This window comes from Gastrolobium bilobum, unplaced genomic scaffold, assembly GCF_033153095.1.
Source record: "Gastrolobium bilobum isolate Gb01-03AN ecotype WA unplaced genomic scaffold, APGP_CSIRO_Gbil_v1 utg1738, whole genome shotgun sequence".
In the NCBI taxonomy this organism is placed as follows: domain Eukaryota; kingdom Viridiplantae; phylum Streptophyta; class Magnoliopsida; order Fabales; family Fabaceae; genus Gastrolobium; species Gastrolobium bilobum.
Genome location: NW_026898452.1, coordinates 211,538 through 238,406, shown reverse-complemented (window position 1 = coordinate 238,406; position 26,869 = coordinate 211,538). Strand labels below are relative to the sequence as shown.

The 26,869-nt window shown below is 38.8% G+C and overlaps 2 protein-coding genes across 2 annotated transcripts in view; both read right to left on the bottom strand.

Moving 5' to 3' along the window:
• Positions 1 to 26,869, bottom strand: part of LOC133316465 (glycerol-3-phosphate 2-O-acyltransferase 6-like) — a 91,129-nt gene that overhangs the window by 41,545 nt on the left and 22,715 nt on the right. The window lies entirely within an intron of this gene.
• Positions 3,065 to 9,287, bottom strand: LOC133316447 (protein NRT1/ PTR FAMILY 5.5-like). The gene is made up of 5 exons (XM_061518195.1): positions 9,127 to 9,287; positions 7,552 to 8,420; positions 7,081 to 7,179; positions 3,803 to 3,810; positions 3,065 to 3,133 (listed from the first exon to the last, which is right to left on the bottom strand). Exons 1-5 carry the CDS (start codon positions 9,285 to 9,287, stop codon positions 3,065 to 3,067), a joined length of 1,206 nt encoding a protein of 401 aa, XP_061374179.1.

Below are 26,869 nucleotides of genomic sequence, written 5' to 3'. Positions count from 1 at the left end.
TTACATGAATCCCAGAACCGTTTGCATATGGATCTCACTCGTCTCATTGAGTTTCAGCAACAGTCCTCTGGTGCTAACCATGTTAATCGTGGGATTCTTGGATCGGGTCCTAATGTTGGATCTGAATTCTCCAGATCTCGTCAAGTGAAGCTAGACTTTTCGCGATTTGCTTCTGGTGATCCCACCACCTGGATCGTCGCTGCTTAGAGGTATTTCACCTTCTATCAGGTACCTTTACCTGATCGTGTAAATTTAGCTGCCTTTCATTTGAATGATCCTGCAGATAGTTGGTTTTATGGGTCGGATTAGAATGGGTTGCTAACAGATTGGCAGACATTTTGCACAGTCTTGCAACGCCGTTTCGGACCTTCTGAGTTCGAGGATCCTGCTGGTGCCTTAGTTAAGCTACTAAAAACGGGTTCAGTATTAGATTACCAGTCTGGGTTTGAAAAACTTGTAAGTAAAGTTCCTGGCCTTTCTACTACAATGCTACGCAGTATTTTTATTTCTGGACTAGAACCGTATATTAAACGCCCTGTACTCACACAATGTCCTCAAGATTATCATGAAGCCTTCTCACTTGCCAGGGTTTATGAAGATCAGGCCAATGATTCTAAACCAGTTCGTTTCTGGCAGAACTTTACCAAACCAAATTCCCAAACCCCAACATCCACTGCCATTGTTCCTAGCCATCCCAATCCCTCACTCACACAACCTAATCCAATTTCAGCCTTACCCATTCGACGTCTATCACTAGAAGAGAGACAAGTGAAACATGAAAAAAATCTTTGTTATAACTGTGATGAGAAATACTCATTTGGTCATAAATGTAAAGGGAAGGCAACATTATTGTATTTAGAAGGAATTGAAGATGATCTCGGACCAGACATTCAACCCATTATGGAAGAACCTACGAATTATGATGTGGCACCAGAAATTAGTTTTAATGCTCTATTCGATCATCATAAATCACGCTCATTTTGCCTTACAGGGTCACTCAATGGGAAACCAGTTCAAGTTTTGGTTGATGGGGGCAGTACCCACAATTTTATAGCGCATGGCTAACTTTCTTTGCTTAACAATGCATGACATTATTCTGTTCCAAGTGCAGGTGGGCAATGGAGACGCCCTGCAGAGTACAACCTCTTGTGCTGAGGTGTCTTTAACTCTTCAATCCAACACATTTGTTCTAGATCTATTTGTGTTAGACCTCAAAGGGGCTGATATAGTTATAGGAGTTCAATGGCTGGCTACTCTAGGGCCTATTATGATAGACTATTCCCAAATGACCATGACTTTTAACCAGAGTGGCTCTACTGTTAGTCTAAAGGGTGACAATGCCATTTCCCTCACACCAATTTCCAATGCCAAATTACACAACTCATAGTCCAAAATTCTGTTTCGTCCTGCTTCATGTGTTTAACAAGTTCTTATCCTACTCTACCATCTTCTGATTTAACCCCATCTATTCCCTCGCCCATACAAGACATTTTACAACAATTTCAAGACATTTTTGCCATTCCAACCTCATTACCTCCTGACCGTCTTTCAAATCATAGCATTAACCTCATTCTCAACTCCAAACCAGTCAAAGTAAGACCATATAGGTACCCTCACTTTCAGAAACAAGAAATTGAGAAAATGGTGGGAGAAATGTTAGAAGCTAGAGTAATTCGACCTAGCCAATCGCCCTTTAGCTCTCCAGTCCTCTTAGTACGAAAGAAAGACGACACTTGGCGTTTCTGCATGGATTATCGTGCCATAAATGCTCTTACTGTTGCAGACAAATTCCCAATTCCCACAGTTGATGAACTGTTGGACAAATTGCTCGGTGCACAGCTTTTCTCCAAGCTTGATCTTAGGTCTGGTTATCACCAGATTAAAATGAATCCATCTGATGTGCATAAGACATCATTTCGCACCCACAGTGGTCATTTAGAATTTGTTGTGATGCCTTTCGGCCTGACAAATGCCCCATCCACCTTCCAAGCAACAATGAACCATATTTTCACACTATTTCTGCGGCGTTTTGTTGTCATCTTCTTCGATGATATACTTATATATAGCACCTCTCTTCAAGAATGTGCAGACCACTTAATACAGGTGCTACAAACATTACGCCAACACCAGTTCTTTGTTAAACTAACAAAGTGTTCATTTGCAATGCAGGAAATCCAATTTTTGGGCCACATTATATCTGTTGCTGATGTTGCCCCAGATCCATCCAAGGTTCAAGCTGTGCGTGATTGGCCCATTCCCAAGTTTGTAACTCAGCTTCGAGCTTTTCTAGGCCTTTCAGGTTATTATCGCCGTTTTATTAAAGGGTATGTTATGGTCGCAACTCCTCTTACAGATTTGTTATCCAAAGATGCCTTTGAATGGACGAAAAATGCCGATCATGCATTTCAATCCTTGAAGCATTTACTCACAACTGCCCCAATCCTTGTACTGTCCAATTTCTCTTTACCTTTTGTTTTGGAAACGGATGCATCGGGAGTGGGCGTGGGGGCAGTATTACTACAAGACAACCATCCTATTGCTTTCTTTAGTCGCAAACTCTCCAAGCTTATCCAGTCTAAATCTACGTATTTCAGAGAAATGTACGCTATTACTTTTGCCGTGGCAAAATGGCGACAATATCTCTTGGGTTCATTTTTTATTATCAAGACTGACCGCCAAAGCTTGCATCACTTGATGTCTCAAGTGATCCAAACCCTGGAACAACAGCAATTCCTTGCGAAGTTGCTGGGTTTTAACTACTCCATTCAGTATAAATCGGGAAAGGTTAATTTGGTGACTGACGCCCTATCACGTCTGCCTGAGGGGAATTCTCCTAATGTACCCTTTTCATTCATGGCTATCAGTAATCCTACCTCACAGTACAGTTCTATTATACAGTCCAAGATACAAAATTAATCCCTACACTACACAAATAATACAAGAATTGAAAACAGACTCCTCCAAATGGCTGAACTGGCAGTTACAAAAAAGGTCTCTTGTTTCACAAAAATCGGTTGTACATCCCTGCAGCATCCTTTTTAATTCCACTTTTACTTCATGAATTTCACTCCTCCAAGATAGGGGGACATGCTGGTGTTCGTCGTACCCTGTTGCGACTAGGTGCCAAGTTGACCTGGAAAAACATAAAAAAAGAGGTTCAAAAATTCATTCACGAATGTGAGGTTTGTCAGAAAGCAAAATCCCCAAATCATCCGCCTTATGGTCTCCTACAACCCTTATCAACACCCGAAGCCATCTGGTTAGATTTATCTATGGATTTCGTCATATCTACCTCTGTCAGGAGGATTTACGGCCATTTTCGAGGTAGTGGATAGGCTCACTAAAGGGGCACACTTTGCAGCTTTCCCCCCCAAATACTCGACGGTAAAAGTAGCACAAGTATTTTGGGATACAACGGGGAAGCTCCATGGCCCACCCAAATCCATTGTTTCTGACCGTGACCCACTATTTCTTAGTGACTTTTGGAAAACTTTGTTTAAACTTCAAGGAACCCTTTTACATTACAGTTCAGCCTACCACCCACAGCCCGACGGACAGACAGAGCGAGTTAACCGCAGCTTAGAACAATACCTGAGGTGTTTTGTCCATGACAATCCATCTGCATGGCATCGCTTTCTGAGTTGGGCTGAGTTCCACTACAACACAACCTACAATCGCTCCACGGGTACCTCTCCTTTTCAGGCTACATACGGTCGCTCACCACCCTGTCTTTTGGAATATACTATGGGTTCTACATCTGTGGAGGCGGTGGATTCCGATCTACATCAACGTTCCAAGATACTTGCGTCTCTGAAGCACAATTTAAAAAAGGCTCAAGCTTTAATGAAAACACAGGCAGATAGAAAACGTAAAGACATTACCTTTCATGTAAGGGACCTGGTGTTGTTACGTCTCCAACCTTTTCGTCAACTGTCTGTCCACTGGCAATCTTCTCACAAGCTAAGTTTTCACTTTTATGGGCCGTTTGAGGTTTTGGAGCCCATAGGCTAGGTTGCTTATCACTTGCGGTTACCGGATGGGTCCCGGGTTCACCCCGTATTTCATGCTTCTTTATTGCGACCATTCTTCCCAGCAAACACATATCAGATCCACAATCTGATACTAGATCTTCAGACCACTCCACCCATGCATACACTAGCAGCCATTATCTCTCGTCGGACGATATGGAGATAGGGACGACATATACCACAGGTTTTGGTTCAATGGAATGAACTACTACCAGAGGATTCCACTTGGGAGGATGAGTCCCTCCTACGCAATTTCTCCACCACAAAGGTTTCACCTTTGTCACTCACCAACTCTGGAGAAAAGCCAACCGGATGGGAAGAGAGAAGAGTGGAAGCTAATGAGCTGCATCCAACCACTCACGGTTTGGAAAATACAACCATCCTTAACTCCACTGACACTTCAACCAATCAGAACACAGGAGAGGGGATTCTTATCTCATCAATGACCAATCAGGTGGTCATTCCAAATTTGCCCTCCACCACAGTGCATGACAGCTCACAGTCACCAACACGCCCCTTTGTCTTAGTAAATGTTGCCAGCAACGGTACATTTCCACGCGCTGCTTCCTATCACGCAAAGCAACAATCTTTTGCACTCTCATCCTCTGGGCTTAGTAGCGAGAGGCCCAATCGTAATAAAAGGCAACCAGATTATTTAGTGGATTATTTTCAATAGTCACTTAAGCCTAGTTTATTAATTGTTTATGAATGGTCTGTTGAATTCTATGTAATGAAAACTACTGAGAAAAACTAGATATTAAATAGCCCAGGGGCCATAAGAGGAATAGACAGAAAAGTTGGACAAAACTCTCTTCTCTCTCTTTTTCTCATCTCCTCTCTACTTCTTAGATCGTGAACCCTTCATGTAGCCTTAATTTTTTTCTTTTGTTGCTGGAGTGTTCTTTTCTTGGTTCTGTTGTAAGTAACTGTCACCACCACCTGTGTTTGATTTATGCCCACTAAACTCAACCCTTTATTTTTTTCTCCTTGCTGCGAAGCGACCTCGCCTCTGCACGTTTGGGAGCAAGAACTCTTTTTCTTACTCTGAATATTGACCCGTATTACAGTGTCAAAGTGGGAAAGAAAAAAGGTTATTTTCATCATTTCAATCCATTTTTCCATTAATATTTTACATTAACCTAAACATTGACTCAGAAAATTTAATCCAATTTTTCCAATAATATTTCGGCCTACCAAACAACTTTTTTTTTTTAACTTTTCTACCAAACTCATTTTCCCACAATATTCCTATTAATTGTATTTCCCTGGTAAAAAAAATAACATATTCTTATTAGCAGTTTTTCATAGATGCAACTTGCAGATTTACTTCCCTAAATTTCATATGTATTCATAAACATGCCATTGAATTGATAAAACTTAAGAAGTCTGCCCCTGAACAAGACATGTCAAGGAAAGTAATGAAAAGCAATAATTCAGGAAAGATTTTGTGGTTTTTAAGGAACAACATTACGTATATAGATAATAAAACTTAAGAATATTTATGCTTGAAATAGATAATAAATTTGTGTAGTTGGAATCAGTGTTTTAAAAACTGACTCGGACCGGCCGGTTCAATCCGAAAACCAGTGACTCGGGCATGTGACCGGTCCAAGTAAGACATTGGATCAGTTATGCATCTAAACCGGTAAAAATCGAATCAACTCGGCCAGTTTGAATAAAAACAAGAGACCCGCAACTCGAATTAAACCGGTGCAAGTTTGACCAAACACGGATATCAAGTTTTTGCTTATGGATTCCTGAAGTGGCTTATAAATAGTATGCTTTTTCATACGCTAGTCGATGTGGGACTCATATCCTCCCAGTAAACGCCAGCGAAGTTGCAAGGGTCGGCAGTGAAGTGTTTTACCTCACCTCACTATAAAGACATCAAAATCTTTTGTAAAAGTGCATGTAGAGACCTATTTGAAGTATTCCTCTAAAGAAAATGTTGAGTGAGTGACCTCTTTTAGGGAAAAACATTATTTACCATTATTGTAAGTGAAGTTTGAGAGTGTATCTCTAGTGTTATTAGGGAAGCTTGAACCTTTGTAATCTCATTATTATCGTAGTGGAAAATTTTCTAAATTAATTCCTGTAATTTTTACTCCTCTGCATTAAGGAAGGTTTTGCACGTTAAATTCGTGTTTTGTGCTTTTCTCTTTTTCTCCATCTCTGTTTTTCTGCATTTTTGTGTTTTTGCATATGACATACCTGCTAACTTGTAGGCTGACCTCCAGGTGCTGAGTTGACGTGCTTCACTTGGTTGTGTATCGCTTTCGCGCTGATTGAGGGACATCGTCCCAACAAAAAGTTTATAAATATTCAAAATAAATGTTCATTTAATATTTTAATTGTTTTAAGGATTTTAAAATTATAAATTTATTTTATTAGAATATTATTATCTATAACAATATTCAAATCCCCGTGATTTTTCGTAATCCCTTGATAATACTTGAGATTATAGCTTCTAAAATAAAAATGTATGGTCTACCATACCAGGGCCCAAACCTATTAGCAATAATATGACCCACTATAGAACATCCAAAAAATTTGCAGATTTAGGATGATTAGGTCCTCACAAGTCACAACTCTTTAAGCTGAATCACCCATAAACTTCCTAGGGATATGTATAGTTTACGGCTCTCATGTCTTTTCGGTCAAACCATCTAAGCCCTGAAACGCTGACCTGACTTAGCCGCTATATACGTAATCTTAAAAGTCTTACCTTAGATATGTTCACTTAATATCTATACTATAATATCTTTTTTATTATGAAATCAACTTGAGTGTTACGAGTGTCTTTGCATATATCTTATCCAGTCTTTGACCAAAAAACCTCCACTACAGATCGATTTGAAGTTCTTCAACCTGATCAAGTTGTTTCAAGATCATTCCACACTCAAGCAGGAACACATGGTACAATTCAGCCAAAAAGTATTTCTCGAAGTATGATGACTAAGCATGTTAATTGTAGTCAGGAAGAAATTTTAATTAGAAGCTGAATTTATTTCAATGTCTGCTCATAGGATTTGCTATAGAGACCCGAGGATACCTTCTTTATCATCTACCCCAAAGGCATATTCAACCTTCTTAAGAAGGCAGTGAAGATCTTTGGGGTTGAATCCTTCATGAGAATAATAGTTTTCACAAACTGCAAATGCCTCAGAAAGCATTAAAAACTAAGAACGAAGAGCCTACCACCTTCCTACCACCTTCTTGGCTTAGTTAGTAAGATAAAATGTACATTAGATGCCTGTGATTACTAGGTGTTTGGAGTTATAGGGACATATGCTAAATTCCACAAGTGGTATATTCAAAATTTCGTGTTGCGAATTCAAGTGTGATTTATGAAATAGCACATTGATGAAGTATGAAATAAGTGAGATATAATAAGTAACAGGACTAATAAATTTATTATATTAAGCTTTCAAATTAATCCATTTATTGTAATTTTTGGCGTTACAAAAGTCACTAAATGGGAAAAAAAATCCAATTGACACAGATTAATTGAAGCAGTCCAAACATCTGGGATCATCAGTAACTGTCCCCTCTTCTGGAGCTTCAAAGACTGGCTTTTCTGAATCTTTGTATGGAAATCGCAGAGCCACCAGAGTGAATAACACTAAATTTATAGAACTTAACGCAGCCAATGACCAATAATAATTGTCTAGACGGCTTTTATTTAGTGTGTCCTGAAACCAACTTGGATTTCCTCCAATTTCACTAGCCTTGCCAAATGCATAAACTGTGACAACACTCCCCATGATTCCTGCTCCAGTTACACCAGCTGTGATATCAAGCAAGTAACTTCTCAGTGACTCAGGAATTTGATCATTGAAGAAACGTGTAGAACTAAAACTAGATATTCCGTTAAGGGCACTTAAGAAAAGATATTGTGGAATCAGCCAAAACATTGTCATTGGGATAATGTTTTTGTCTTTGGGTTTCTCCATTAATCCATGGCTTCTCACAACATCCAATCTCCTCCTTTCAACTGCAGCAGCAGTGATACAACACAATATGGAACATGTCATTGCTACTACCATTCCAAATGGGGGCACATATTTTCTAAGGTTGGCACGTACCATGTCTCTAACTTTGCCACTAATAAAGGAGAACAAAGTCTCAGCCAACTTATGAAAGACCAGAAGTGTGAAAAGAGGGAGCTTCAATTTTCCAAGATATGGGTTCATTTGATTTCCTTGCTCCATGAAGTAAGTTCCTCCAATGGAAGTAACAACCCCACACACTGGAAAAGTCATCCACAATGGTATCAAGTAAAGAAAGACCTTTGCTTCCTCTACTTCAGTTACAGTGCAGAGTTTCCATCTGTTACATTTTTGTTCTTCAAGGCTTGTGTTAGGAACTATAATGGCAGCCCTGTCCAGGCACCTGCATGCAGAAATTGCTTTTCGTACATGATAAGAAATAGCTACTAATTCTTTTGTTCTTCAAAAGTGTTAAGTTGATACAACTTGTCATAAAGTATGAAATGTTCAATATTAAAATTTGGCTACAAATTTTGACAAAATTGTTAGGCCAACAAATGATGCATATTCTATTAGACTCTAACGAAAGTTATAGGTCATTAACCACATATGTGATTGTATTTTATCATATTTTAACTGTCATTTTTGTTAAGAATAAACGTTAAATGTCAGTTTAGTTTTTAATGGATTTAATTAAGCAGTCAGTTTAATTTTTAATGGTTTTAAATTTGTCAGTTATGGATAGTTTATGAGTCATAAGTTTAGCATTTAATTTTAGGAGTTTTGAAAGTTAAGAGTCAGTCGTTATGTTTTGTTATTAAGTTTGGCTTTAATTGTGGTTTATGGCTATTTAGTGTTGCAGTTTTATAGTCTAGTATATTGTTTGAGAAACATAGAATTGAGAAGCAACGAAGTTTAGTAAAATATTTCACAGAAGTTTGTTCTCTTTCTCCACAAGTCCTCACGACATTCTTGAATAGTTGTTTTATTTGTTGGTTTTGTATTTGAGCGATCCTACAAATTGGTATCAGAGTTATGGAGAAATTGGTATCAGAGTTATGGAGAGTGTAAGTAATATGGCATTGCCTAAATTGACAAAAGGGAATTACGAGAATTGGAGTATCCAGATGAAGGCTCTTCTCGGTTCCCAGGAAGCTTGGGAGGTCGTCCAGGAAGGCTTTGCAGAACCAGCGACCACCGCAGGATACACGGCGGCCCAAACTAGAACGTTGAAAGAGACACGTGCAAAGGACAAGGCGGCGTTGTTCATGCTCTTCCGAGCTAAAAGATAGCGAATGCGGAGACCTCAAAGGAAGCGTGGGACATTCTGGCAAATGTCTATAGAGGAGCCAACCGAGTTAAGAAAGTTCGGCTTCAAACCCTTCGTGCCGAGTTGGAGGGAATGAAGATGAAGGACACAGAAGGAGTATCCGAGTTCATTACTCGTGTTCAAACCATTGTGAATCAATTGAAACGAAATGGAGAAGATGTAGCGGACACCAGAGTGGTGGAGAAGATCTTGAGATCTTTGACCGACAGCTTTGAGAACGTGGTATGTGCTATAGAAGAATCCAAAGATCTAGCTATGCTCACCATTGATGAGCTAGCCGGTTCTCTTGAAGCGCATGAGCAACGGAAGAAGGAGGAGACTCTTGGACAAGCACTTCAGACCAAAGCAACACTTAAAGATGAGAAGGCTCTCTATTCTCAAAACTTCCGAGGTAGAGGACGTGGTCGCGGTGGACGAGGCACTGGCCGTAGTGGTAGAGGCCGAGGCCGAAGTCAAGAAGGTTGTAATGATGAGGTAGGACAATCAAGTCAACAGAACTGGCGTGGAAGAGGAAGAGGTCGACGAGGAGGACGATCATATTATTCCAACGTCGAGTGTTACAAGTGTGGCAAGTTTGGTCACTTTGCGAAAGATTGTAACTCGGACAAGTGTTACAACTGTGGAAAAGTCGGACATTTTGCAAGAGAATGCAGAGAAGAGAAAAGGGTGGAGGAGACATCTAACCTAGCCACAGAAGGGGATATGAAGGATGGTGTTTTGTTAATGACACTCAATGAAGGAAACTCAGATGATGACATGGAGTGGTATCTTGACACGGGTGCGAGTAACCACATGTGCAGACATAAGCATTTCTTCAAGGAGATGAGAAAGGTGGAGACCAGACATGTTTCGTTTGGGGATGCCTCGAAGGTTGAGGTAAAAGGCCGTGGTACGGTATGCTTCCTGCAAAAGGACGAGTTGATTGGCTCAATCCGAGATGTGTACTATGTACCCGACCTAAAAAGCAATATTTTAAGCATGGGTCAATTGATGGAGAAAGGTTACTCGGTTATGATGAAGGATCGAGTATTGTATTTGAAAGATGAGAGAGGTCGGCTGATAGTCCAAGTTGAAATGGGCAGAAATCGAATGTACAAACTGAACTTGAGATGTGTACAGGTCGACTGTTTACAAGCCGAGGTGGAAGACAAGGCGTCACTTTGGCACCTCCGCTTTGGTCACCTACATTATGGTGGTCTAATCGAGCTGGAAAAGAAGAAGATGGTTGATGGACTGCCTGACATCAACTATGAAGGAAAGTTTTGTGAGAGTTGTGTACTTAGCAAGCATGCTAGGACCACGTTTCAGAAGATGGCGAGATTTCGGGCCAAGCAGCCTCTGGAGTTGATTCATACTGATCTGTGTGGTCCAATCACCCCAGAATCCTTTAGCGGTAAGAAATATTTCATTTCTTTCACTGATGATTTCTCACGAAAAACTTGGGTTTATTTCCTGAAGGAGAAGTCCGAGGTGTTTGAAGTATTCAAAAAGTTTAAAGTAATGATTGAGAAGGCAACATGAAAATTCATCAAGTCGGTGCGTTCTGACCGAGGTGGGGAATATACCTCGACAGCATTTCTGACATTCTGTGAGGAACATGGGATAAGAAGGTTTCTAACAGCACCATACTCACCACAACAAAACGGCGTTGCTGAAAGGAAGAACCGAACTGTTCTTGACATGGTTCGGTCAATGCTGAAGAACAAGAAGATGCCGAAGGAGTTTTGGGCGGAAGCTGTGCAGTGTGCTGTGTATGTGCAGAATCGATGTCCACATTCGAGTTTAGAGGACAAAACACCACAGGAAGCTTGGAGCGGTCAAAAGCCGTCAGTGGCTCATCTCAGAGTATTTGGTAGTGTGGCCTTTGCACACGTACCAGACCAGCTCAGAACTAAGCTCGAGGACAAAAGCAGGAAATATGTTTTTATGGGATATGATGAAAAAACAAAGAGGTATAAGTTGTTTGACCCTGTCAACAAGAAGGTCGTAGTGAGCCGAGATGTAAGGTTCAATGAAGCAGATGAGTGGGACTGGAGAAATTCACCCGAGGTGAATTTTGAAGGCGGAATCTCAACACAAGTTATCAACCCGGCAAGTCCTGAAGCTTCTGATGATGAAGATGAGGTACGACAACCCAGGATGCGGAGCATACAAGACATATATGAGTCAACAAGTGAGGTACATTTTGTTTGTCTTCTTGCAGATTCTGAAAATATAAGCTTTGAAGAAGCCATCCGAGATAAGAAATGGCAAGACGCCATAGATGAGGAGATAGAAGCCATTGATCGAAATAACACGTGGGAGTTAGCCGAGCTACCTGGAGGGAGTCAGCCCATTGGGGTAAAGTGGGTATTCAAGAAGAAAATGAATGCTCAAGGGGAGATAGAACAATATAAAGCTCGGCTAGTTGCAAAGGGTTACAAGCAAAAGGCAGGAATTGATTATGACGAGGTATTTGCTCCCGTGGCGAGAATGGAGACAATTCGGCTATTGATTTCTCAAGCAGCTCAACATATGTGGCAGATATTTCAAATGGATGTCAAGTCGGCATTCTTGAATGGAGTACTTGAAGAAGAAGTCTATCTCGAACAGCCACCGAGATACATGAAAGGTGGAGAAGAGAAGAAAGTGCTGAGGTTGAAGAAGGCACTTTACGGGTTGAAGCAGGAACCACGGGCGTGGAATACTCGTATTGACACTTATTTCAAGGAAAATCGTTTTGAGCAGTGCCCCTATGAACATGCACTTTATATAAAGAAAATTGGAGATGATGTTTTGTTTGTGGCTCTTTATGTGGATGACCTCATCTTTATGGGGAACAATGATGGAATGATACAAGAACTCAAAAGAACAATGACAAAGGAGTTTGAGATGACAGATCTCGGTCTGATGAGATATTTTCTTGGTCTGGAAGTCAGACAAGACAACTTGGGTATTTTTGTCTCTCAGGAAGCATATGCAAAGGAGATTCTCAAAAGATTTAAGATGACAGATTGCAACTCGGTTTCAACCCCTATGGAACCCGGTTCAAAACTCTCAAAGTATGATGGTGGAGATCGAGTTGACGCAAGCAACTACCGAAGTTTGGTAGGATGTCTTTGTTATCTGACATGCACAAGACCGGATCTCTCACTGAGTGTTGGGATTGTAAGTCGGTTCATGGAGGAGCCGAGTTATTCACACTGGAAGGCGGCAAAAAGAATCTTCAGGTATATACAAGGGACAACTTCATTGGGACTTCACTACTCGAGGTCCAAAAATTATAAGTTAATTGGGTACACTGATACTGACTGGTGTGGAGATGTAGACGATCGAAAAAGTACGTCGGGATATGTATTCTTCATGGGCAACACGACATTCACTTGGATCTCGAAGAAACAACCCATTGTGACTTTGTCGACCTGTGAAGCTGAATATGTAGCTGCGTCTTGGCGTGTTTGTCACGCAGTATGGCTCAGGAACTTATTAAGCAAGCTGGAGGAGAAACAAGTCGGCCCAACCGAGATCCGTATTGATAACAAGTCGGCTATAGAGTTAGCCTAGAACCCGGTGAATCATGAAAGAAGCAAGCATATTGACGTCCGTTTTCACTTCATCCGGGATCAAGTAAAGAAAGGAAATGTGGAGTTATTACATGTGGCAAGTCAAGACCAAGTCGGAGATATTTTCACAAAACCACTGCCGACGTTACTACTGGAAAACTGCAAAAGAATGATTGGCATGAAAGATGGCAGAAGCATTTAAGTTTACGGGGGAGTTTTGTTAAGAATAAACGTTAAATGTCAGTTTAGTTTTTAATGGATTTAATTAAGCAGTCAGTTTAATTTTTAATAGTTTTAAATTTGTCAGTTATGGATAGTTTATGAGTCATAAGTTTAGCATTTAATTTTAGGAGTTTTGAAAGTTAAGAGTCAGTCGTTATGTTTTGTTATTAAGTTTGGCTTTAATTGTGGTTTATGGCTATTTAGTGTTGCAGTTTTATAGTCTAGTATATTGTTTGAGAAACATAGAATTGAGAAGGAACGAAGTTTAGTAAAATATTTCACAGAAGTTTGTTCTCTTTCTCCACAAGTCCTCACGACATTCTTGAATAGTTGTTTTATTTGTTAGTTTTGTATTTGAGCGATCCTACAATTTTTTAATAATTAATATTACAATTTACTCTTTAATGTACATTCTGCTTTTTACTCTTTCATAACATAAAAAATGTTGTATTAAGAAAGAGAGTCTAAAATTATGAAGAAATCTAGATGAGTGATGGACAGGAAAAAAATGTTTCACGGAGAATTATTATTCTTACATTCTGAATGTGTAAAAAGGTTGTTGTTACGGAGAAGCCAAATGATATATATAAATGCAAATCTACTTTGAACTTATCTTTTCTTTTCACCTAATACGAAAGAATGATAAGATGCAGATAATGAAAACAACCTGAGGTTATTGGTATGAAGCATAGCGGGAACGACATTTTCTTGGTAAAGCTCATTTGCATCTGTTGGGAGGGCATAAGACTTATTTGAAGAAGATGCTACCAAGACTCTGAAGAACGTTGTGAGAGGGCTTCCTCTTGGAGTGCCCTTCCTGTAGGAACCTATCCCAGTCAAGTATAGAAAAGTAGCTATTATGACACAGATCGCGGAAATGCCGAAACGAATTGCCCATGACTTTACAAACTGAATTGCAAAACCACCAACAAGTGAGAGGAGAATAATGGTGGCTGCAGCCAAAAATTTATAAGCCTTTATTGCCATTCTGTAATCACAAATAATTACAGCCATAAGCTTTAGTCCCTTGTAGATGTTCTCCCGCGAGTCTTGATCACTGAGTAGGATATGAAGTTGTGACTCCAATGACCTTTGGAGGGAAGCTATAGCTCCAGCATATCCAATGGCTAGTAGGGGTAACGCAGTATAATACAGGGCCTTTTGGATATTGCTTACCTCCTTAGAAAGTATTGGTGGTGCTGATAGTGATAAAAAGCTCATTCCCTATAATGGCATGTGCACCACAACATATTGCTAAATATTCATCCAATAAATAATTTACATGCTATTGCAGAGAAAAAAAATTAAGCTATTACAAGAGTAGGTGAACATAGTAAGTGAACTATAAGCTTGTTGCACTTAAATTTTTTAACCATTAAACGTTTTTGCTGTAACAAGTACATGGGAGGTTATACAATTAACCTTCTTATCTTTACAATCTCCTTGCAAATGCAAACATTTTGTTATCATTAAATCAAATCAATAAATAACAAAGTGACATCAGGAGAAAGTCATTGATTTGATTTTGATCTAATAATAATAAAATAATTGTAAGGAAATTGTAAGAATATGGAGGTTGTAAATCTAACCTGCCTCAAATATATAATATTTCTTATTTAGGATGTTCTAGCTCCTCAAACAAGCACCTTTTCAATGAAGAACAACAGAGGGAGTTTTCTTTGGTATTACTGTTTGAGATATATAGTCCCACATTGGTTGTATATGCAACTAACGTGGAGTTTATAAGGCCTTGGACACTCCCACCCTTTAAGCTAGCTTTTGGGGTGGTGTATCCCAAGGTTCTTTAAATGGTATCAGAGCTTGAATGATTACAAGGTCACAAGTTCGATCCTCGTCGCCTCCACTTTAAAGTTGAATTAAAATAAAAAAGCACAAAAGGTAAACCAAAAATTGGGCCTGTGCAATATCCACCCTTCAAGCCCAAATGACTCTTGCGTGAGGGGGCGTATTGAGATATATAGTCTCACGTTGGTGTATCACAAGTTTCTTTACAATTACAGTGACATTCATCGGAATATCTATAAAGTTGCAAATCTCAACGGAAGTGCCTTTGAAATAACTACTCCATTCAGAAAGAGATACAATGCAATTTGTGGTTATGGTAATCAAGCACATACTATGCAATATAGAATAGCTGAAATGAGGAACATGTGGTGGTGACCCAGAAGAGCATCGACAAGGAAGACCATTCCAACGATCAACATGTCTCGAGCACCCACGAAAATATTAATGATGGCAGTGGCATGTGTCAAGTTAAGGTTCCAAACATCAGTTAAATATGTTACCATAACCTCAAGAACGCACATGGCAAAAAAAGCAGCCCTGTTCACAGCTGTAGAGAAAAAAATGGGTTTGTGTTTGAGGCTTTTGCCACAGTTATAAGCGCAAAAGTAGATAAAACCAATGTCTAATCAAATCACTTACCAAGCACTCTGAAGAAGGATTCCATGTTCACTTTTGTTTTCTTCAATTCAGTGTTTAAAATATCCGTAGAGTTTATAGATATAAATTCAAGTAATGAAGGCCTATGTAATTTTGGCTTTGGAAATAGAAAGGTAAAGGAAATAAGGTATTACTTGGTAGGGTTTTATAACCGTTTAATTCTCAGCAAAATAACAGGGGTTATAAAGAATTACACTTGCACACAAGTGAGAAAAGGAGTGGGGCAGTATACTATTTCCACTTTGCAAAAAGAGATTCTCTATTCTAAAAGATAAATCCCTTGCTTACCAACATTTACATATTAATACAGTTCTTTTAAGAGATCATCTTACTGGTTTTTTCAGTTTTAATCCTAATATTTTAAAAAGGACTTTGCTCAAAGGTATCGATAAGATATTGTTAATTATAGCTTAAAACTTACAATTCAATCTAACTCTAAAGTGTGACAAAAAGAAAGACGCTTGTCCGCGTGTATCATATACACGAACTTTAAGCTATCGCAGGAAGAACTTACTATTCAATCTAACTCTAAAGTGTGACAAAAAGAAATACGCTTGTCAGCATGTTTCACATACCCGAACTTTAGGCGTTTTAACTATATTAGTTCAAAATATAAAAAAACTGTACCGGATTAAGTTTTTGGTCAAAGTTATTACCATACTAATACAAAGCGACGCGTCACATTCAGGTTCGTGTTTGCCTTTCATAGACGCGGCCCTTGTCATACCGTGTTTAAGGTGTTGCAGACAATGAAGACGGCGCTGTTTAAGGAGAATGATCAAATGTCAGAGAGCCAGAAACGCGGCTCTGAACTTGACGCTTAGAGACGTGATACTTTAAGTTGGGATACAATTTAAAACTGGTGAAATGAGAGGTATATAAACAGAGATATAAATTGAAATAGAGAGAGAGATATGGACATAATGAAACATGAGAGAAAAGTTTATCGCTTGGTATATATATATATATATATATATATATATATATATATATATATATATATATAATACATAGAAACGGCGCTCTAGGTATCACGTCTCTAAGCGTCTGGTTCAGAGCCACGTTTCTGGCTCTCTGACACTTGGTCATTCTCCTTAAACAGCGACGTCTTCATTGTCTGCAACACCTTGAACACGGTATGACAAGGGCTGCGTCTATGAAAGTCAAACACGAACCTGAATGTAACGAGTCGCTTTGCATTAGTATGGTAATATCTTTGACCAAGAACTTAATCCGATACAATTTTTTATATTTTGAATTAATATAGTCAAAACGCCCGAACTTTAAGCTATCACAGGAAGAACATTCTAAGCAACGGGCTATAAAGTGAGTTAAAACAACATGTCGGATAACAAAATTATATCATTGGGATGTGATGCTCACCGGCAAGTACACCGATCGCACAAGTAATATAATGATAAGTCAAGTATCGTCTCCACAGAGATTGGGTCGAATATCAATTAATATTCCTTTCAAGAATGGAAGAGTTCAAATAGGGTTTGTTTGTGACAAATATTGTCGATTTGTGTGAAAGTGAGAACTAAAAATAAAGACTTGTTTTTGTAATTTTGTTTATGAGAAAAAGAACAATAAAAATAAGAATTGATTTGTGAAAATATGAGAAAAGCATTGTAGCTAGAGCGCACTCACCTTATGATCCCTGTAACACCCCGTTCTAGAACTGGTTTGTTAACATCGCTTTATGATATTAAGCGCATTTACAATCACATGGGTTCAATTAGAAATCTGGTTAAATTTTTCTTTTTAAAACATGTCGAATTTAAAATGCCCATTAGCATGATCATAACCGAATTACATTGCGGAATAAATAATCTAAGCTTAACATCATACTCTTATTTTATTGGACCAAGGTTGTTAGATGTCTTCATCTCTTTATTAGCTACGCGTGGTTTCGAACCGCGCCTCATTTGGAGCTCGGTAGCTCCAATTATGACACTTTGAACCAACATATGTCTATGTTGGATACAAGCCGCGCGCGCTTAAGCGCGCTATCGGGCGCCAAAACGCCCACCGGCAGAGAGAAACTCATTTTTTGGTCGTGAAGGGCGCTTAAGCGTGCACCAGGGCGCCAAAATGCCCTCCGGCAGGGAGAAACACACTTTTTTAGTCGCGAAGGGCGCTTAAGCGCGCACCAGGGCGCCAGAACGCCCTCCGGCAGAGAGATTGGCTCCCCACAGGAGCAGCAGGGCACTTAAGCGCGCTCCAGGGCGCCAAAACGCGCTGCCAGGCAACTCTCATCCCTCACATTTTTCATGTACCCAATCTTAATCCTAGTTCTTCTTCAACCTCTCTTCATGGATTAGACTAAAATTGGGCAGCGTCTCCTTTGTTTTCTCAACGTTTCCCAATTAAGCACTAGGTACCTAATTAAGTTTCCAATTCAACAAGTCCAATACATAGGGTGCATACATGCATTTAATTTAACATAAGCATCATATACAAACATCCCACGATTACAGCATAATGAGACTTAGCTACAAAACACTATGATCAAATCCTTGGTTCCTATTAACAAAAGAGATACCACAGGAAATGAGCATAGGCTAAGTCCATCCAAATAAGCATGATATACATATGACAATTTGCTTCCAAATCTAAGTCCTATACATGGTAAACTCTACATGTCATGTATAATCTCAAAACAACGTGCAACATCTTCATGCATCTACTAATCCAAGTAGGGCCACTTGCCACTAGAGGCTCCTGCAGCATCCTTTCCTGAAAGGGGGTCCTCACCACACGGGGTAAGATATACGAATATATCAAAGTAAACCAGGGGCCCTTGGAGCATCTCTCCACCCCATAGTTCAATATCAGTGTAATAGCAATAACAATAATAATGCAGTAAATACATATCCATGCAGTGTGTAAACAACATCTCCAGGAGAAATCCCTCGAGCTCTCAAGCTATCCTAAGGATACTCAGATGCAATAGTCCTACTGGCTAGTTAAACTACTAAGTATGATTTACGCATCGTCATGCAACATACCAACATAGGGAACCACCATCCTATGCCACACCAAAGCATACACATACGTATAACAAAGCATTACACTATTTCATTGCATTTATATACATCATCACAACCACTACCCATTCAGGGCTTGGTGGAACAATCAAGGGAATTACACCCAAGGTCCGAAGGCTTACTTCACAGCTTCAATTCGACCTTTGTTCACCACTAACGGGTTCTACAACTAGTCAACTTTAATTCCAACTGTAAATTGTAAATTCACCTACACCAAGGTGTCACACAACAAATCAATACAATGTAAACCACAACAACTCTACATCATAGCTTAGCATGAGCTTACCTATTCCAAGGAGTTATTCAAGCTCCATAGCTTGCTCCAATGGTTGATCACTCACGGTTGGTCCAAATGCCTCAATCCTAGACATCACGTGGACACAATTATCATTCAACCATTGATCATAATTGCAAGAAAATCCAACATCAAGCATTAATCTTGCAATTTTCAAAGCATTGTCATAAAACTATCTAAGCTCATTTTCATCGATTATTTAGCTTTCCAAGCATTTTTCATAACATACACTAAGCTCCATTCTTCCTAGAGTATAGCTAATCTACTCACACTATCAAAAACCCCAAACACTATTCGTTCAAAACGCTAAATCATGAAATTTCCAAGAAAACAAGGTTCAAGGGTTAGAATCTTACTACCAATGGTTGCACAACCAAGGAGAGATAGCTCCTCAAGCTCCCAAGAAGAGAATCACTTCCAATCACCTCAAAACCTTCAAAGGGGAGGATCTTTGTGAGGAAAAATCTCACAACACAACACTCCCCACCAAGAACCAAGCTTAGATTAAGGATGAGGGGAAGATTTGGAGTGGTTTAGACTTTTGAATCACTCAAATCGGTTGAGAATCACTCACCCTAGGTTTTCTCCCTCTTTTCCCCTCTTCTCCCTCTCTTCTTCTCCTTTTCCTTTTCTCTTCTTTCTGGCGACGGGAATGGGGAGGGTTTTGGGTTCTTTTTTCTGACTTGGTCACTTAACATATGTTAAGTGAATTTAAGCGGGTATTGGTTCGTCTATCTATTCAACCCTATTAATTACCCAACTTTACCTAAAAGTCTGGAATATTATTCTAGGAATATTTCCACTTCCATTTTTATATTTTGGGTACTTTTGCCTACGCCCATTTATACCCCTTAATTTTCACAGAGTACACTTTTTGCCTCAAAAGTGACCCTAACTTACTTCATTAGGCCCTATACTTAATTTTACTCACTAATACATGCTTAATTATTTAATCACATGTAATTTACTAATTAATTAGGTTAGGGCTGTTATAGTCACCCCACCTTTTAGCGATTTTGTCCGCAAAATCAAGAACGTACCTGTCCTTAAACTCAGGATATTGTCGGAGAAGCTCGTCTTCTCGCTCCCAAGTGGACTCTTCAGGTGTCCTTCCTTCCCATTGGACTTTCACCATAGGAATGGATTTATTTCTCAGCCTCTTCTCATCCCTTTCGAGTATTTTCAGTGGCCCAACATGAGTTTTCAAATTTTCCCGAATCTCCACATCATCAGGTTGAACCACATGAGAAGGATCAGCTTATATCTTCTCAGCTGAGAAACATGGAATACGTCGTGCAAATTTGACAATCGAGGAGGTAAGGCAAGCTGGTAGGCAACCGGTCCTACCCTACGAAGAATCTGGTAGGGTCCAATAAATCTCGGACTCAGCTTCCTCACTCCCAGGGCTCGTCCAACACCCGTAACTGGTGACAGCTTCAGAAATACATGATCTCCCTCCTTAAACTCTAGAGGCCGATGCTTGAGATCATAATAACTTTTCTGACGGTCTTGAGCCTTTTTCAGACGATCCCTTATCATTTTGATATGCTCAGTAGTCTCCTGAACAAAATCCAGTCCGAACCGCTCTGTGTCTCCAGGTAACACCCCGTTCTAGAACCGGTTTGTTAACATCACATTATGATATTAAGCGCAGTTACAATCACATTGGCTCAATTAAAATCCGGATAAATTTTTCTTTTTAAAACGACGCCGAATTTAAAATATCCAATTGCGTGATCATTACCATATTACTTTGCGGAATTAGATAAATCAAGCTTAACATCATGTTCTTATTCTATTTTTAAACCATTAATTTACTTCTTATTTATTTAAAAACTTCTACTATATTGTAGATCTCTTCGTTAGCTACGCGTGGCTTCAAACCGCTTCTCATTTGGGGCACTGTAGCCCAAGTTATGACAATTGGAAGCAACACAAGAGGGTGTTGATCACAGGCCCCGCGCGCTTCAGCGCGTTATCGGGCGCTAAAGCCTCCATCTGGGCGCTTAAGCGCACGGAGGCAGGAAGCATCAGGTTTTTTAGTATAAATAGGCGCTTAAGCCCCCGTTTGGGACATTTTAGCGCGCGGAGGCAGAAGCATCCCCTCCTTCAGCGACTAGGGCGCTCCAGCGCGGACCAGGGCGCTCAAGCGCGCAACCCTGGGCGCTTAAGCCCTCACTCAGGGCGCTCCAGCGCGAGGAGGCCGAAAGCATTGGCTCTCACAGGGGTAGCAAGGCGCTAAAGCGCGCTGCCAGGGAATTCCATTACCCTCATTTTTCAAGTCCAAGTCTAGGGGAAGATGCATCCCCATACCAAACTCCAATTGTTCATGCCTCAAAACTTAATCCTAACACTCATCCAACCTCTCCTCATGAGATTTAGCTAGAATTTGGGCAGCATAAACTTTGTTTTCTCAACGTTTCCCTAATTTAAACAAAAGGTACCTAGTTGATTCTCAGCCCAACCAATTCAATAACTCAATACATAATAAGCATGCATATATTGAATTTTCAAGTAGGCATCATTTACAGTACATATTCATTACAAATCATGGAACTTAGCTTACAAAACACTATGATCATTCCCTTGGCTCCCATCAACAAAAGAGATGACCGAAGGCATGAGCATAGGCTAAGTCCATTCCAATATACAAATCATAAATCTATCATTGCCTATTAATTACAATTCTATACATGTGAGCTACAAAACAACATGTATAATCTCAAAAAAATGCAACATTTCATGCATATACTAATCCAGATATGGCCACTTGCCACCAGAGGCTCCTGTAGCATCCTTACCTAAAGGGGGTCCCCACAACACGGGGTGAGATATACGAATATATCCAGTAAACCAGGGGTCCTTGGAGCATCTCTCCACCCCACAGTTCCATATCAATGTAATAGCAATAACAATAATAATGCAGTAAATACATATCTATGCAAAGTACAATAACATCTCCAGGAGAAATCCCTCGAGCTCTCAAGCCGTCCTAAGGAAACTCATATGCAAATAGTCCTACTGGCCAGCTAACTACAAAGTATGATTTACGCATCGTCATGCAACATACCACACAGGGAAACACCATCATATGCCACACCAAATGCATACACATACGTATAACAAAGCATTACACTATTTTATTGCATTTATATACACTATAATCACCACTACCCTTTCAGGGCTTGGTGGAACAATCAAGGGAATTACACCCAAGGTCCGAAGGCTTACCTCAAGCTTCAATTCGACCTTTGTTCACCACCCACGGATTCTACAGTCAGTCAATTACAATACTCCACTTCTCAAACAAAACCTACACAAGGTTTAATGCAATTAACACATATTGCATTCAATAACATCTCATAGCTATCAACCAAGCTATCCAATTCATACCAAACATAAGCATGAACTTACCTATCCAATGGAGCTAATCAAGCTCCATAGCTTGCTCCAATGGTTGATCACTTACGGTTGGTCCAAATGCCTCAATCCTAGACATCATTAGGACACAATCATCAATCAACCAAACCATTGAGTACAATTGCAAGAAAGTCCAATATCAAGCATCACATTCTTGCCATTTTCCAAATATACTCATTTAGCTATCTAAGCTCATTTTCACCGATTAAATGTCGTTCCTAGCATTTTTCACAACATGCTCTAAGCTCTATTCTTCCTAGAACATAGCTAATTTAACAACATTTCATCAAAACCCTAAAACACTATTCATAAACCCTAAGTCATGCAATTTTCCATGAAAATAAGGTTCAAGTGGTAGAATCTTACCACCAATGGTTGCACAACCAAGCAAGGAGCGTTCCTCAAACTCCCATGGAGGTAGAAATTTCCAAAACCCCAAAATCTCACAAAGGGCCGAGTTTTTGAGGGGCAATATCCCTTTCCACAATGCTCCCCACTCAAAACAAAGCTAGGATTATGAAAGAGGGGAAAATTTAGAGTGGTTTAGGCTTTTGAACGGATAGATTTGGTCAACGTTTGCCTCCCCTAGGTTCTCTCTCTCCCTCTTCTCCTTCCTTCTCCTTCTTCTTCTTTTCTTCTCTGTCTGGCTCTCGACGGGTTTCTGGGGGGAAGTGGGTTCTTTTTCTCTTTTTGTCACTTAACATATCTTAAGTGGTAATGTGTGGGTATTAGTTCGTCTATCTATTCCGCTCCATTAATTACCAAACTTTACCCAAAAGTCTGGAATATTATTCTAGGAATATTTACAATTTTATTTGTATATTTTGGGCACTTTCGGCAGTACCCATTTATACCCCTTAGTTTTCACTGAGTACACTTTTTAACTCCAAAGTGACTCAGATTCATTTAATTAAGTCTTATACTTAATTTTACTCACCAATACATGCTTAATCATTTAATTACATGTAATTTGCTAATTAATTAGGTTAGGGCTATTATACTCCAACCTCTGTCCAGCAAGTAGGTGTCCTACACCTGCAGCCATACAACACGGTATTATTTATAAGTCTCTTTTTCTTCTTCCAAAAATATCCCCAGGACAACACTGTATTATTTTCCCGCAACCCGGCGCCAGTTGGCGCCAGTTTGTGCCGCGCTTCTGCCCAATTAAAAAAAGTCGGAACCGCTTCTACGTAACATGGCGCCAGTTGGCGCCATTCTTCTTTAACCTTGGCGCCACCCTAGTCTTATTTTGGCGCCACTTGGCTCCATTTTGGCGCCAAGTGGCGCCATGCTTCTGACACAATTTACTTTTTATAAATTTGGCGTCAGTTGGCGCCACTTCCAAAGTACCGCTGTGCAGTTCGTAAACTGGCGCGGGTGTGCGCCAGTGTGCCGCCATTCCGCGCCATGTCTCTGTACATTGTACTGTAATACATCTGTGTGGAGTCGCGTTAACAGGTTTTTTTATAATTTTTACTTCTTTTTCCTGTAAAAACACTACCAAAAGGTGAATATTATTGACATAGAAAGAATCAATATAAATAGAAAATATGTATTTAAATTGCTTTTTTATGACTCAATTCTTATCAATTTTAACACAGAAAATCACACTTGCCAGAGGCACATCAGGATGAAAACTATAATTGATGAAATTAATAGTTTTATATACTACTAGAGGAGTTAAAATAAATCACATATGCAAACAAAGGGAGAGTACTAATATCCTAATGCAAATATGCAAAAGGAGATTCTCAGTACTAAAACAAAAATGCCTTGCTTCCGTTCTGAATTTTGCATATTGCAGACATATCAAGAGATCATCTTATTCATTCAATTTTTATGCTAATATTTTAGAAGGACTAGCGTATTGGCAAGGAAAAAATATTGTTAGATGTAGCGCATTTAAAAGTTAATTATAACAACAATTAGGGTGTAATTTTTTCCATTTAAATACAGAGGAAAATGACTCTCATGTCACATAAAATAGTTTTTCTCATGTTGTAGATACAAAATATGTGAGGCCAATTTTTTTTTAAAAATAAATTAAAACATATCTTTTGATAAATATGTAGGAGGTATGTTTTTCTCCTTAAATGTATTAGCCTAAATCTTACTATTCGATCCAACAGTAAACAGTGTAAAGCGAGACAAAAGAAAGGCGCTGGCATATACACAAACTTTGAAGTTATTGCACGCATTGAATAACTTTCTAGGCTCCGCATACATAAAGTGATAAAAGCAATAGATAGGAAGAGATAACTGGCGGACCCAGTATTTTTTGCGACGGGAACAAAAAGAAAATAAGTGTTATTAAAAATAATAAGATGGACTAATTATTATAAATAGTTTTTAATGATGAACTAACTATTAGCTCTAAAAGTTTATTATTATTAAAAAATATTATATTATACATATAATAATAAAATAATCAAAATTTAAGGAGGTGTGATCATCAATGCTCATCCCTCCCTTGGTCAGCCCCTCGTTGGAATGTGTACAAAATTCAAAAGAACCAAATTAAATTTTATATCCAACTGTATTAAAATAATTATACTTTTACTAATTTATTTAAAAACTAAACCGGTTCAAGAATTGAGTCATTTTTTTTGAACCGTTTCAATAATCAAAACAACCAAATCAGTTTTTTTTTTTTTTTCTATAACCCCTAGCATTTTTATATTTATATTTTACTTTTTTTTTGTATAATAGCCCTAGCCTAATTAATTAGTAAATTACATGTAATTAAGTAATTAAGCATGTACTAGTGAGTAAAATTAAGAATATGGCCTAATTAAATGAATTAGGGTCATTTTTCAGGTAAAGATGTTGCTGGAGCCTCTGATGGCAAGTGACCATATTTGGACTAGTTGATATATGAAGATTTTGCATCATTTGGGATTATGCATGCCATTTTGTAGTTCCTATGTATAGGATTGATATTTGAAAGCCATTAGTTATATGTATGGCATGCTTTATTTTGATGGACTGAGCCTATGCTCATCTCCCTTGGTATCTCTTTGGTTGATGGGAGCCAAAGATTTGATCATAGTGTTTTGTATCTAAATCCCATGATTATGTATTAGAGACACTTGAACATTGTACTCATTGTATACATGATTGAAGGGCATGGATATCAAATATATGTCTTAAAATTGTAGAGAAGATGTCTTATAGTAGTTATAAAGTGTCAATTAGGTGGAAGAAGGCCTATAGCTTGAGTATTAATGAAAAAAAAATAAGGAAATCATGTCTTGTTTTCCATTTTTCATATCCTATATGATAGATTTGGACCATTGTGTCTTAACGGAAGTTATAGATCTTTTTATTAGCTTTCCAACAAGACCAAGATTGTGTCAATCAGATAAGTATAGCTCAAGTTATGAGTAAAATACCAAAATATGGTGAAATCTCCAGAACCGTGGCGCTCTCAGCGCCAAGTTGGCGCTCTCAGTGTCGTAGGGTGCAAAAATGGCAGTAAGGTTGGCGCTCTCAACGCGGGTTTGGCGCTGTCAGGGCAGGACCCCTGTGAAATTAAGAAGTTTTTCTTCAAAAATTCATAACTTGAGCTACGGTGCTCCGATTTGAGCGCGGTTTGAACCCACGCGTAGCTAACGAAGAATTCTATAACATATGTGAAGGTGGGGACCATAAAAGTAGTATAGAATTTTTTTAAATAAATAAAGAGTAGAGATATTTAGTGTTTAATAACAATAAAAATGAGTTTATAAGCCTCGTTAGTCTAAGGGGACTACTTGGCACACTATAGTGGTAACATATGGTTTAAATAAAATTTCATTAGGTGTTCCACACATAGTTTGAGTTATGATTACAACTATTGGAATTGTTTTAATTACTGATTTGATTTTAAATATAAACGTTTATAAACAAAAAGGAAAAAGTTTATCCATACTTTAATTCAATTGTTGTGATTGTAACTGCGCCTAGTGCCATACGTGATGTTAACAAACCGGTTTTAGAACGAGGTGTTACATTTTGCGTTAAAATCGGTTCAAAACGGATTTTGTTTGGAACCAAAACTTATTCATAAAAAAATAAAACCGACATTTGATTCGTCGAACCAAACCACTAAACCGCTACGGTCCCTCAAAATTAGGGGTGTTAACGGGCCGAGCCGAGCCGAACTTTGGTCATAAAAGGCTAAGCCTGTATTTAAATGTGTCAGCTTGACCAAGCCTGTTACCTATTATAACTATAATTATCGGCCTGTGGCCTGACTTATTTGCAAAATATAAAAGCCTGGTTTAGCCTGTTTTAAAAAAAAATAAGAAAACAAAAAATTATCGAAACAGAATATACAATCAACAACACTAGTAATTTCATAAATATTCATAAATTAAATGTATATCTAAACAGTATAATATAGAACAAAATCATTAAAAAAGTCTGTTTAACCATTAAAATGGAGTGAAATGGATTGAGGAGAAAGAAAGAGCTATTACAAGTAGTACAAAAAACATAAAATAAAAATAAAAAATAATATTCTAACCAGCCTGAGAGGCTCTAAGA